This window comes from Tiliqua scincoides, chromosome 2 (genome assembly GCF_035046505.1).
Source record: "Tiliqua scincoides isolate rTilSci1 chromosome 2, rTilSci1.hap2, whole genome shotgun sequence".
Taxonomy (NCBI): domain Eukaryota; kingdom Metazoa; phylum Chordata; class Lepidosauria; order Squamata; family Scincidae; genus Tiliqua; species Tiliqua scincoides.
In genome coordinates, this window is record NC_089822.1 from 260,184,441 (window position 1) to 260,198,439 (window position 13,999).

Sequence of the window (13,999 nt, forward strand, 5' to 3'; positions counted from 1 at the left end):
CTCCCTTTTTATCCTGTGCAAAGGGTATTCAGAGGCCCCCTGCCACTGCAGCCAGAGGTAGCTTGCTCCCACTGTGATTACCACTCACAGACAGTCCTGTCCACCATGCCTGTGTCCAATCCCCTTCTGCAGCCATTCAGGCCAGTGGCAATTTCCACATCTTGTAGCCATGAATTCCACAGACTAATTAGGCACTGTGGGAGGAAATCCCTCCTAACTCTCCTGCCAGTCAGTTTGCAGGTTGATGCCAACCTGGTCGAACTCTCTATTCTTCCTGGAGAGGAGCTGCAGCTCAGGGGTTGAGCAGGTTGTACCATCACCGCTCAAGAAGGGGGAGGACTTTTGGGGGGTCAGAGTCTGATCCCCTCTTGCTGCTCCTTTAGGTAATCCTTTGGGTGCCCAGAGTAAGATCCGGAATGCAGAAGGGGCTGAACTCAGGCTGAAGCTCCTTCTCTGCAAAGAGCCCCAAAGAGGATCCGGGAGGAGATCCAGGCCATACATCCCACTTCAGAGGAGACTTCTGATGAGACCCACCGTGTTTGGGGTCTCTTGGGGGGGCTGTGGGGGTCTCCTTCCTCTTTGCATTGTGCCTGGCACCAGATGTCTCTGCAGGGTATCTATGCACAGGAGGGGCTTCCTTGCATCCTGCTGCTCTGCTTTAGTCCGCAGCTTTCAGAGTCGCTTCAGGCTGGAAAGGGTTAAATCTCACTCCAGGGGAAACTGATTCTGCAAAGGAGGGGCTGATCAGGCCCCTTGATGTCCCCAAAGAGCTTTCCCAAGCAGGAGCCCCTTGAAGCTCATCCTGCTGCTTTGCACAAGTTGTTTTTGTGACGTCAGAGGAGATCCCAGTCAGTTCCAGGAAGGGAAACTCCCCCTGCAGACTCAAGCGGAGGAAACGAAAGTGACTTAGACTTCCCTGTGCCAGGAGCCATGGCAGCTGCAGGAGACATCCAGGACCTCTGCGATGAGTTGACTTGTCCCATCTGCCTGGAGTATTTCAGGGACCCAGTGACCATCGCGGAGTGTGGGCACAACTTCTGCAGCGCCTGCCTGGCCCAGAGCTGGAGGAAGGAGGAGGAGGGAGATGATGCATTGCTGGTCTCCTGTCCCCAGTGCAGAGAAACAGCTCAGAGAAAGAACCTCATCCCAAACCGGCAGCTGAAGAACGTGGTGGAGATAGCCAAGAAGCTCCGTCTTGGGGGGCAAGGAGGGGCCAGAGAAGCGGAGCGGGTCTGCGAGCAGCACCAGGAGCCCCTGAAGCTCTTCTGCAAGGACCACCAAGCCCCCATCTGTGTGGTGTGTTTCACATCCAGGGAGCATGAAAGCCACAAGATGGTTCCTCAGGAGGAGGCTTTCCAGGAGTACAAGGTAGGAAAGAGCTGAGGAACTTGATGGGGGGGGGGGAGAAGGGGCAGAGCTGCAGGAGCACCCCTGTTAAAAGACCCAAAGTTTTCCTATGCCTGACCCCCCACATCCAGTTCTTCCTTGGACCAAACTGTATCACACACCTCTGTAACTGGGAGGTTGTCACATGTAAAACATACATGGATTCAGTCTGCTCCAAAGCGTGCGCTTGTTTTTTGCCCCCCTGATTCCCCCCTGCAGACGGGGCTGGTCCAAGACCAACTGGTGCCTGAGCCTGCATGCAACATGCTCCTCCCTTACTTGATGATGTGCCAGCCTCTGCTGCTCCGCCTCTCTCATGTTCTGGCTCAGGACTCTCCTCCCCTCCACATTTCCCCTCCTCTCTGTTCCCCACCGACCTACTGCCTGAGGTGACGGCTTCAGTTGGCCTCCTGGATGGGCCGGCCCTACCTCCAGGCCTCACTGCCAAATACGGAAATTAGAAGTTTCCACTTTAAAGTTAACTCTTGGCCTACTACAAATGGGACTCTAGAATGTCCAGATTTGACCCAGGCAGTGGCGTAGCTAAAGAGGTGCAGGGGGTAGTAGTTGCAATGAGCATCAAGCTTTGGGGGGGGGGCAACAAACTGAGCTTCACACTTGTGGCCAAAATTGTGAAAATTTTTGTATGTATGAATAATACCATCATATATCCCTTGGAAAGCTCATTTCATGCAGAATGCAATGAAACAAACCCCATTGGAATATCTATTCTATCAAAAGTTATGGCCATTTAACGAGAAAATGAAAACTCAACTGCCTTATGGAACAAAAAGCAGATTTTAAAACTCAAAAGGGACCTATCAGATTGTTCTGAGAGGCAATGACATGTTATTATGTAATTGACATTTTGCAATGTTATCATAATAAGCATGGAACCAATAAGGTATTAATATGAATCAGCTCTCATTCCCATGTACCATAATACAATTACCCTGCTAACTAGGTAAAGAGGCACTTTGCAAGTGGTGCTCACCTTTTATTAAGCAGAGGGAAAATAATCATCCCCCTTCACCCCAACACACTGTCTCAAACCAATCAGTGGCACACGTTTTATTTATTTTCTTAATTAAATTTGATTTCGTCTTGGAGGGGGGGCTACAAATCTACTTTGACCCCAGGTAGCAGATAGATGCCTTAGCTATGCCACTGGTTGGGGGGAGATGGCAGAGCAAGAGGGTGAAGAGCTGCTGGGGGGGAGGAAGCAGGTTTCCCCCCAAATTTCACTTTTTAAAAGTCCAGGCGGGATGTCACTTCCATTGGTGACATCACTTCTGGGGCATCATTTTGAGATTTACACCAGGCTACGCATTCATTAGGTACACCACTGGCCCCAGAGCAAAGAAGCCTGAATTCAGACACACTCCCACTGCTTTCCTAGCCGGAAGAACAGCCAGTGTTGGAAACTGCCCAGGAACATCCTGGGCAGTCCAAAAGTGCTGATCAGTCTTGGATGCCTCTGCAAGGGACCCCTGGAGGCGGAAGGGGGCTGGTGCAGATGTGGTATGACAGAGGACTTGAAAAAACTTTCAGAAGGCCATAAGGAGGGTGGGTGGGAGGTGGGGCGGAGGAGTGATCCAAGGAACCTCCTGAAAGAGGAAGGAGGCCTGGGGGGGCCAGGAGTGCCACCTAAATGGGAGAAGGAGGTGGTGTTGAAGCCTAACCCCTCCCCTCCCAGGCCTGGAAAAAGACACTGGGACTCATAGCTGGGCCCTGGAGGACCCCCTCTGCTTGACCTCCCCCAGGGCAGCCACTGCAGGACAGCACCAGGCAGGGACTCCTAGACTTGCCACAGACCAAAGTAGGGCACTCAGCAACAAGGCTAAATGGCATCACATCCTGCTGGAAAAAAATTAATATATAATTAATAGAAGACATTGAAAAAGAGCTTCAGTCCAAGTTGGTGCTAAATACTGGCTGGAAATTTTGCCAACAACTGAAAGTGCAGATACACATAAAGTTCTTAATTGTATCCACTGGAGTCAGACTGAGGCCGAGCTTTTACCTGAGCACCAGACCTGCCTGAGAGAGTTTTTAACAAGATCTAACTGGATCTATTACTATAAGAGAAGTTCTAGAATGATGAGATAAAGACCCCAAGGGACTTAGGGGGCTGCTGGAAAATAAAGGAGTTTGGTGCAGGGAAGATGCACCTTGTCCAGTTGGCTTGATCCCGCCTATCTGTCTCTGAGCTTTTGTCCTTGTTTTTGTGTGTAAATATCAGTCATGTCTCCAAAGGAAATAAACTTGATCTTTCATTTCTCACCAGGATCAGATCAGTAGCAGGCTGAAGATCTTGAGGGCAGAAAGAGAAAAACTCCTGACGTATAAAGCAGACGCAGAGAAAGAAAGCCAAGACCTGCTGGTAAGTGTCACGATTGTTGGGCAGTTCAAAAATACACGAACCTGTTTCTGGAGACACGGAATAGAGCATGCAGGAGTCCGAAGGCAGGAGGCAGCTCTGCTGCTCTAATCCTCCATGGCTGGAATGGCCCCATCTCCTATGCACGGCCATTCGGAAAGTGGGTCCTTTGAGGTCTTTAGGAAACTCTTTCATGACTAAATATTCATTTCAGCTCTGTGAAAACTCAGAAATGCTCTTTCAATCATGCTCAACCTTATGGTGCTGCAAGGACATAACGCAATCCAATTGGGCTTGCGCCAGCCCAGCACCAGTGCAGTGTCACAAATGTGCCATTGCACACACCTGTGACAGTCTGCACCATTCTGGTGCTGGAGCTGGCTCAGCAAGAGCCTGCCAGCACCAGGCAGAGGACAGGAGACTACTGCCCACCACTCCAGGTGAGCACCGGATGACAGAGTGGTAAGTCTGGACAGGGGGGTGGTGTTCCGAGCTGGGGAAGGTGTCACAGGAGGAGGGAGTGAGGTGGGGGGCAGAGATGGCAACAGTCTCTGCCACTATACCGTCACCCCCCTAGTTCCAGGAGACCCGACATGGGTATCTTTGAATCTGTGACCACACAATAGTGGGCTCAGATCCAAGGAGACCTATCGGGGCCTCTTGGTGATTACATGGGGTAAAGGACTGTAAGCTCCCTTTCCCGAGTACCCCAGCACTGCTTCCAAGCCCATGGGATGCAGCGGTAGCCATTTTGGTGCCGCTGCAGCCCTGGGCCCTGGATAGCATTGGATTGGACTGTCAATCCTTTGGTCTGCCATTCATTTCTTCCTATCTACTTGTTGCAGAACCAAACGGAAGAAAAGAGACAAAAGACCAAGGCTGAGTTTCGACAAATACACCAGTTCCTGGAAGAAGAGGAGAGAAGCCTCCTGGCCCAAATGGAAGAGGTGGAGAAGGAGATTGCCAGAAGGAGGGATGAGCACCTGGCCAGACTCTGCAAGGAACTCTCTTCTGTGGAAAATGTCATCCAGGAGATGGAGGAGAAGTGGCAGCAGCCTGCCAGCGAATTCCTGCAGGTAAGGTCTGATCTGCTGAGCTCCACGGGCTGCCTGTGCTGTCAAGAGCAGCTGCATGTATAGTGCATTACAGCAGTCTGACTGGAACAGTAGCAGGGCACGTTAAAATCCTAAACAAAACTACATTTACAGAGGAATCTTACTGAGTATAAGAGGGGGCTGGGGCTGTATCTAAATTCAGTCTTGGTCATTTAACTGCTAATGCGTAGATGCCCTCTTTAAACTACCATTTGACCCTAGTGCCTCTGACCAGAACCAAAGCCCAGACTGGATCAGAAGCTGCTTGGCGATAAGTATATTGTTGGCAACCTTCAGTCTCGAAAGACTATGGTATCACGCTCTGAATGGTGGTTCTGGAACAGTGTCTGGTGTGGCTAAAAAGGCCGATTTGGGAGTAACAATCCCTTCCACACCGGAAGCAAGTGTAGTGTGTCCCTGCTCTGTCTCCCTGGCTGTGGGCCTTCCTTCTTTGCCTCTTTGCCTCAGACTGTTGGCCAAGTGTCTCTTCAAACTGGGAAAGGCCATGCTGCACAGCTTGCCTCCAAGCGGGCCGCTCAGAGGCCAGGGTTTCCCACCTGTTGAGGTCCGCTCTTAAGGCCTTCAGATCCCACTTGCAGATGTCCTTGTATCACAGCTGTGGTCTACCTGTAGGGCGCTTTCCTTGCATGAGTTCTCCATAGAGGAGATCCTTTGGGATCCGGCCATCATCCATTCTCACAACATGACCGAGCCAACGCAGGCGTCTCTGTTTCAACAGTGCATACATGCTAGGGATTCCGGCTCGTTCCAGGACTGTGTTGTTTGGAACTTTGTCCTGCCAGGTGATGCCGAGGATGAGTCAGAGGCAGCGCATGTGGAAAGCGTTCAGTTTCCTCTCCTGTTGTGAGCGAAGAGTCCATGACTCGCTGCAGTACAGAAGTGTACTCAGGACGCAAGCTCTGTAGACCTGGATCTTGGTATGTTCCGTCAGCTTCTTGTTGGACCAGACTCTCTTTGTGAGTCTGGAAAACGTGGTAGCTGCTTTACCGATGCGTTTGTTTAGCTCGGTATCGAGAGAAAGAGTGTCGGAGATCGTTGAGCCAAGGTACACAAAGTCATGGACAACCTCCAGTTCATGCGCAGAGATTGTAATGCAGGGAGGTGAGTCCACATCCTGAACCATGACCTGTGTTTTCTTCAGGCTGATTGTCAGTCCAAAATCTTGGCAGGCCTTGCTAAAACGATCCATGAGCTGCTGGAGATCTTTGGCAGAGTGGGTAGTGACAGCTGTATCATTGGCAAAGAGGAAGTCACGCAGACATTTCAGCTAGACTTTGGACTTTGCTCTCAGTCTGGAGAGGTTGAAGAGCTTTCCGTCTGGTCCGGAGATAGATGCCTTCTGTTTCAGTTCCAAAGGCATGCTTCAGCAGGACAGCGAAGAAAATCCCAAACAAGGTTGGCGCAAGAACACAGCCCTGCTTCACTCTGCTTCGGATGACAAAGGGGTCTGATGTGGAGCCATCGAAGACAACAGTGCTCTTCATGTCCTTGTGGAAAGAACTGATGATGCTGAGGAGCCTGGGTGGACATCCGATCTTGGGGAGAATCTTGAAGAGGCCGTCTCTGCTGACCAGGTCGAAAGCCTTTGTCAGATCTATGAAGGCTATAAAGAGTGGCTGTCGTTGTTCCCTGCATTTCTCCTGCAGTTGTCTAAGGGAGAATACCATATCAGTGGTGGACCTGTTGGCTCGGAATCCACACTGCGATTCTGGGTAGACGCTCTCTGCAAGTACCTGGAGCCTCTTTAGTGCAACTCGGGCAAACAGCTTTCCTACAACGCTAAGGAGAGAGATGCCGCAGTAGTTGTTGCAGTCACCCCTGTCACCTTTGTTCTTGTAGAGCGTGATGATGTTTGCATCCCTCATGTCTTGAGGTACTCCACCTTCTCTCCAGCAAAGACAGAGGATTTCATGCAGCTCAGTGACGATGATCTCTTTGCAGCACTTTAGGAAGGGATAAGTATCCCCTTGTGATATTGGGGTGTTATTCTGTACACTCAGGGCGCAATCCTAACCCAGTTTCCAGCACCAGCATAAGGGCAATGCAGCTCTGAGGTAAGGAAAGAAACATTCCCTTACTTTGAGGAGGCCTCTGTGACTGCCACTGCAGCACACGTCCCATTGGCACAGCTATGCCAGTGTTGGAAAGTGGGTTAGGATTTGGGCCTAAGTTGGTATTATGGAACCATTGGGTGCTTACAGTTTTGATTGGTTTACTGCCCTGTCCTGCTGCTAGTGGTAGATCTAGAGAAATTCTCAGGGTCAGTTGGTTATTGTCCTGGCTGGTCATTGGGGATAGACCAGGAGAAACTCACAGGAGGTCTCAGTGCTAAGTTTTGCAGGTGCCTGAATGTGCCACGGAAGTGGGCCCTCCTCCTCCCTTTCGGAGCCATTCTGGGCAGCTAGAGAAATATGGAGTTGTCTCTTCCTTTTGCTCTTGACGCCCAGAATGGCTGGAAGGGTGGCTTGCGCAGCATGTTCAGGCTCCAGCAAAACTTAGCACTGTGACTCCCCCCCCCATTGTGACAGTACTGCCCAATCCTATCCTTCCTTCCCCCCACCCCAGTCAGTGCACCTGCGCTGCTTGAGCACCCAGCAAAGGGGCCTTTGCAGATGTCTTCTTTTGATAAAGGAACATTTGTTCTTACTCCAGGGAAACACCTCTGGTGCCAGATCTTCTCCAACCTGTACCAGCTATTTTGCTGGAGCATGTGATTGAGGCCTGGATAAGATATCAGCGGTGCCCCTGCCACCAATATCATCCCCTTCCACCCCCCTCTTCACCCCACCACCTCCCCTATCCCAACCCATTTCCATAATCTCTCACCACCCTCCAACCCCACATGCTGACTCTGTTGTTGGGGTATGTGATAGATCCACTAACATGCGGAGCTGCTACAAGCTTAGTCCTTGAATGGAGTGTGCAAGACAGATCCCTGCCAAATGAACATTGGAGGACCAGAGAGCATCTCTGTCCAGGGTCTTCCTTGTGGCAGGTGCTGAGTTCTCTTTCTTTTCTTTTCAGGATATTAGAAAGACCTTGCAGAGGTACGTGGATCCCACTCATTTCCCTTCTTGCTTCCTGATGCTGGGAAGGGCTGTGAAGAACGTGGCTCTCCAGGGGCTTCTGGGGAGAGAGTGTAGGACTCCCCACCCTCCAGTGTTGTGTCTCTTTGGAACAGGCAGCAGAGCTGCCAGACCCCTGTGTTCATTCAGGGACACATTACCCTGAGGTTTTTGTGTACCTGCTGTATTTTCTATTCATGTTGCCATCACTAGATAAGCCTCCTCCCCAAAGCACCCCCAGTGTGTCTGCTTCTGTCTCCAGGATTTCTACTCCTTTCTTCTCCTCCAGGCTGTCCTTTTGTTCCAGTCAGGAATTCCAGATTGGATGCAGTGGTGTACTTAGAGGGGGGAAAGCAGGACAAATGCCTCAAGCACTGCACTGGGGGGTGCTGCTGTGACACGCCCCCTGCGACACCCCCCCATACTCCGAAAATGGCTACAGGAGCGCATCCACTCTCTGAATGGTTCCACGCTGCTCTGAGGGCCGCCCCCCCTCTCCTGTCAAAGGTGAAGAGAGGGGCCCCCAGATGCGTCCATGAGGTCCGACCCCTCCCCCTCCCCTTGTGTTAAAGGGGAGGAGAGCAGTGGCATTGCTCAGCTGCAGAACCTGCTGGGGCTAAGCACTGCCTCTGCTCTTCTCCCCTTTAACACAAGGGAAAGGGAGTAACTTCAGGGTGGTGAGAAGTGACACGACCTCCTCCCTTTTCGCAGGCCCCGAGGACCCTTCCAGGCCCCTTCTGAGGCACACAAAGGCTGCTTGACTGGAGTGCTTTGAGGCCGCTCAGATTTGGTGCCAGGAGGCGATCACCATTCCAGGAGGTGGGGAAGTGGGTGGCACCTCCTGGGCGCTGCTGCTGAGCGACCCCATAGCGCTTGATCAGGTAGTCCCCTCTTTCCACCGCCATTACTTCTGGGTCAAGGGTGGGGGGGGGGAATGGGGGTGTGGGGGCAGAAAAGGGAATGCTCAGGAATGCCTCTGATTGGGTGGATTTTGGGATCAGATTTTTTCTTCTCCAAAACAGGTCTGAGAAGAAGGAAGCATTTGGGAATCCTGTGGCTTTTCCTCCTTGGTTCACCTGCAGAATTGGGGGATTCCGTGACGTGAAACCCCTTCTGAAGTCAATCAGGAAGCAATTCCCAGGTAATGAAGAATTCTGTGCAAGGATGCAGATGGTGGGCAGGATTTGTCACGGTGCAGGGGCTGAAAGGAAGGGGGAGAGTAATCAGTGGTGTACCCCAGATTTCCACCCCCACACCCCTTGCCCCCCCACCCCTCTTCTGCCCCCCCACTCGTGACCCATAACTAATGACTTCCCTGCAGCTACCTCCTCCATTCCCAATTTAGAAAAAAAGGGGGGGACGAAGGAGGCAGCCGAGGCCCCAACGTAAGTGCCACTTGTAAGCGGTTTGGGGCTGCTGGAAGCCCAGCTGTCTGGGGCACTGACACACTAGGCCGCCCTCTTGCTTCCAGAGGTCTCTCTGAGGACTGGGCACAGTTGGGAGGAGGCTGATTTCCTCAGGATGGTCTCCAGGCTGATCTTGTCTCTTTCCTCCCCTCCCTCCACCCAACAGCAAAGGTGACTCTGGATCCAGACACGGCTCATCCCCGACTCATCCTGTCCGAGGACTACAAGAGTGTGAGACGGGGAGCCGAATGGCAAGCAATGCCCGACAATCCTGAGAGATTTGACTTTTGGCCTTGTGTGCTGGGCCGTGAGGGCTTCACAGCAGGCAGACACTTCTGGGAGGTCACTGTGGGAGGGGAGGGATGGTGGGCTGTGGGGGTTGCCAGAAAGTCTGTGAGGAGAAAGGACAGGTTTGATCTTAGTCCTAAGGAAGGGATCTGGGCTGTGGGGCACTGGAGAGGTCAGTACACCATTTACAGAGTTTTTAATACCCCTTATGACCCTCCTCTGTCCCTGAGCCAGGAGCTCAAGAGAATCCGAGTGACTCTGGACTGTGCTGGGGGACAGGTGGCCTTTGAAGATGCTGACACAGGAGTCCATATCCACACTTACTCAGGAGCCTCATTCTGCGGAGAGACCCTCCTCCCCTTCTTTTGGGTGCCTATTGAATCCCACTTGAGCCTCTCTCCCTGAGGCAGTCACAGGGTCTTCTTCTCAGGCTCTGCTGGTTTTCTTTTCCAGACCAGAGTGATTGACAAGAACGTGCCATCTATACATGTGTATAAGTGGTAGAATTTATGCCTTAAAACTGACCCTGAAAAGTGGGTTGATGTATACAGGGGTCGATATGGGAGGTCACTGGGAGGTGAGGTGGGCTGTGGGGTTTGCCAGAAGGTCTGTGAGGAGAAAGGGCTGCGCTCAGATGAGTCCTGAGGAAGGACTTGCTGTGGGCAGGTGGGGAGGCCAGGACAGAGTCTAGGAGTAGCTGCCTGGTGAGGTGGGGGGGGAGCAGGACGCAGGGGGTGGGGGGGAAGGAGCACTTTTACTTGTCTTTGATTGTTCTGAGGCAGCCACAGAAAGCAAAGAAACAATGTAGCCATTTTAGGTTCTTCTCCAAACAGGCAGGAAGATGAAGGCGCTTTCAGGATTGTGAGGACTGCTGCTAGGGAAGTTCAACACTGTACTATGCACAAAGCCTGCAGGTTCCACCAGCACCTTCATCTCCCTTCCTGTCTGGAGAAGAAGACAAATGGCTCCTTTTTTTTTCTTTTGGGCTTTTTGCTGTTGCCTCAGAACAATTCCTGGTAAGCCCCCCATCCCCTCCCCCCATTGATCGAAGGGTCACAGAAAATTCATTGATCATTCTTATGATTTTGGGGTTTCCTGGGGAGCCGCATCTCACGGTTTGATTTGGGAACACTGGTCCACCCCTTGGCCAGGCTACTGTTTTCAACTGCATGTGCACAAGAGCAGAGGCTGGTGAAGGTTTCCAAAGAAATGGACTCACAGCTTCTAAGATGACGTATCATCTGAATGGTCAGAGGTTCCTACTGCTGGTGGAACAGAGAGCAAAATAAAACAAGAGAAGCTGCTTCTCATGGCTTCTTAAGGAGGGACATGTAAAAGAAGAACACAGAAAAAGAGACCAATGAGAAGTCTCGTCTGCACAGGTGAGAGCATCCCATATGCTTGCATGGTACAAACTGAACAGGCAAAGGCTCCCCCTCCTGATGGGGAAAAACACCCATCTCCCCTGTTCATGTACAAGTTTTATCAAAATAATTTTAAAAAACAGAAAAAGGTGTATAAAACATAAAATGTTAACATCCAAAGGCAATGCAGACAACAATTGGGAAATTTGGATTCACTAAAACCCAAATCCTAAATGGTCATGATTTCTAGCACAGAAGGTATAGCCAGATATTTACCCTTCAGGCTGACAGAGGCAGGCCGGCAGGAGGCATGAGAGAGGGTGTAGCAGAGGTGGGGGGCATTTTTGGGTGAGGGAGGGCAGTCTGGGAGGTAGTAAACTACCCATGTTGAGCTCTAGTCAGCACCTTACTTGTGCTGGATACAGCTCAGGCCATTCGGCCTGCCTGTTCTAGTGCAAGTTGGGTTTGGGCTGCCCAGCTTGCAACTGCAGGAGAAGGAGGGGGAGTCGGGGACCAATGGAAACAATGCTGGGCAGAGGAGGATCTTGCAGGCCGTTCTCTGTTGAAATGGTATCAGTGCAGCATCATCTGTAGACTGAAGAGGACGAAGGAAGCAGGGAAAAAAAGGGAGGGAAATACTCCCAAGTGGACCACAGAACTTGCAAAGGGGGTCCAGGATCCAAATGCACATCACCTGGTGCACCCTGATAAAGTTCCTCTCAATGGCCCTGCAAGCTGATGGTCTTATTCCTACAAACCGTGATTTGAGTGACTGTGGTCACTAGTGGTGTCACCTCCCCCTTTGCGTGTCTCCTGGTGCAGCTGCACCCCCAGCAATGCCACTGAGCCCAACACTCCAGCAGCCTGGACAAGGGCATTTGTCAAGGCAAACAGCTCTCTTCTGCTGGGCTCTGGAATGGTCTCCAGCTGTTCTTCAAGCACTGCTGTTTGACCCTTAAAAAGAAAATGGACTTGCATGATCCAGAGTGACCAGATGTCCTCTTTTTCCAGGACATGTCCTCTTTTTAGGCTCGTGTCCTGGAAAAGAACTTAATTTTTTTCTTTTTCCCTGTGATCAGGCAGTGCAGAGCCTTCTTGAAATGAATAAATTATTATTAAATTTAAAACTAAATTACATTTAATAGTTTCAAATTAGACACATGAAAACAATACATGAGTGTTTTTAGCTTTGATTTTGTCATGTCCTACATTTTTCTTGGATGCCCCACATTTGGAGGTGCCTGGTCCTCTTTTGCGGTGGTGACATCAGGTCAGCCTGGCCCGATCAAAGAAATCATCTCTGCCATTTGGACACAGCTGAGGCCGAATGAGGGGAACAAGCTTTGGAGGGCCACAGGGCCCTTCTCGAAGCATTGGCGGGCATGCTTTAGAAAGAAAATGGATGCGCATGCCTCGGTGGATGCCAGGTTGGCAGAACTGAGAATCTGGTGTTCTTCCAGGAGGAGGGCTGCAGCTCAGTGGGGCAGCAGGGGCTCCAGCCTCTTAGGCTCAATCCTAATTCCTGGGAGTAAGCCCCATTGAACACAATAGGACTTACTTCTGAGTAGACCTGGTTAGGATTGTGCCCTTATAGTGATAAGTGACTACTTCTTCAGGAGGAAGGGAGGGGGAGGCCTTTGCTGAGTTCTGAGCCCCTCTGGTTTTTTCCTTTGTGCAATACTTTGGGTGCCCCCAACTGGTGAGGATAAGACCCTGATTGCAGAATGGGCTGAACCAGCTTCAGGAGTTCAGTCTCCTTCTCTGCAAAGAGCCCCCAACAGGCTCCAGGAGGGGATCCAGGTGAAGTGTCATGTTAGCTCTCTGACCATGCTGAGTCAGAGACAAAGCTAACCATTTTGGTTTATGGCTAGTTGCAGGCAGCTGAGTCAAAATGAGTCAGCAGAATGACTCTGCACCTGAGCCTGCCACACCCTGCAGGATGTGATTGGAGGATCAGAGGACAAAAGCCCCAGTCTGCAGCTCCACAAGTACAGTAGTAGGTGTGAAGCTGAGATACTGCTGCTCATGGTTTTGGTGTACTGTGTTTATGCTGTGACTGACCTTGGACTGCTTAACTGACTGTGTTGTTTGGAAACTGATTTGGATAAGGTAAATTGGACTGTTGTAATCTTTCTTGTATGACCTGGACTGTGTTGTGACTATTCTCCTTGTTATAATATGATAGAGAGATTTCTGGGACTTGGTCTCTGGGTCAAAATGCTAAGCAAACATAGACTTCTTTAAAAGCATATATAACATTTATTTTTCATGCTATTTACAGATTAAGAATAGATTAGGATGGATACAGGTTCTAAGTTACCCCATGGTGGATCTTGGATTTCTCTCTGACCACACCCAAAACTCCAGTACTTGTATTCTATCAAACACAAGTGACCCATGTGATATACATGTCATTTTCCTCTCCTTATTTGGCATACTGGTGCATGATTCTAGCCTTAACTGGGAAGTCTCCATATCCATGTATGGAAGTCCTGGCCTGCAACTTTGATTTCACAAGACCCTGGAATGTTCCTTTTAGGAAAGCTATGACGCACATGTTTTTTTCTTTCTGCAGGTCATCTTGACACTTAACTACCCTGTGTTTTAACAGAAAAACACAAGTCATGTTTTTTCTTAATGTTCCTCCTCTGAGAGAAGTTAGGTTAACCCCTAAAATCTCTATCAATCCTTCATTTTTTTCTTGACCAAAATAAACATCTCGGTGTTTATCTTGGTCACACTCTTATACTACTAATTTGGGAACATACATGTTTGTTTGACCTTCTGTGCTAGGCTTTTGTTATGTTGGTGCATTTGCTTCGTCATGTTATGCAACCGTATGTAACTAAAACAATCGGTTTTAACTACATTTTCCTAAGTGCACCTTAACTTTTGGTGTTGAAGCTTCACTAACTTTAGTGTCTTGCTTTTGGAACTTGGAAGGGTACATTCTTGATACTTGGGAGATTAACTATGAAAGAAAATCTGTCATAGT

General features: G+C 50.3%; 1 protein-coding gene across 1 annotated transcript; it reads left to right on the forward strand.

Moving 5' to 3' along the window:
• The first annotated feature begins 928 nt into the window (after nucleotides 1-928).
• On the forward strand, nucleotides 929-10,327 carry LOC136640445 (zinc finger protein RFP-like). The gene is made up of 6 exons (XM_066615590.1): nucleotides 929-1,368; nucleotides 3,674-3,769; nucleotides 4,612-4,842; nucleotides 7,906-7,928; nucleotides 8,969-9,087; nucleotides 9,519-10,327. Exons 1-6 carry the CDS (start codon nucleotides 931-933, stop codon nucleotides 10,043-10,045), a joined length of 1,434 nt encoding a protein of 477 aa, XP_066471687.1. The 5' UTR covers nucleotides 929-930; the 3' UTR covers nucleotides 10,046-10,327.
• Nucleotides 10,328-13,999: the final 3,672 nt, after the last annotated feature.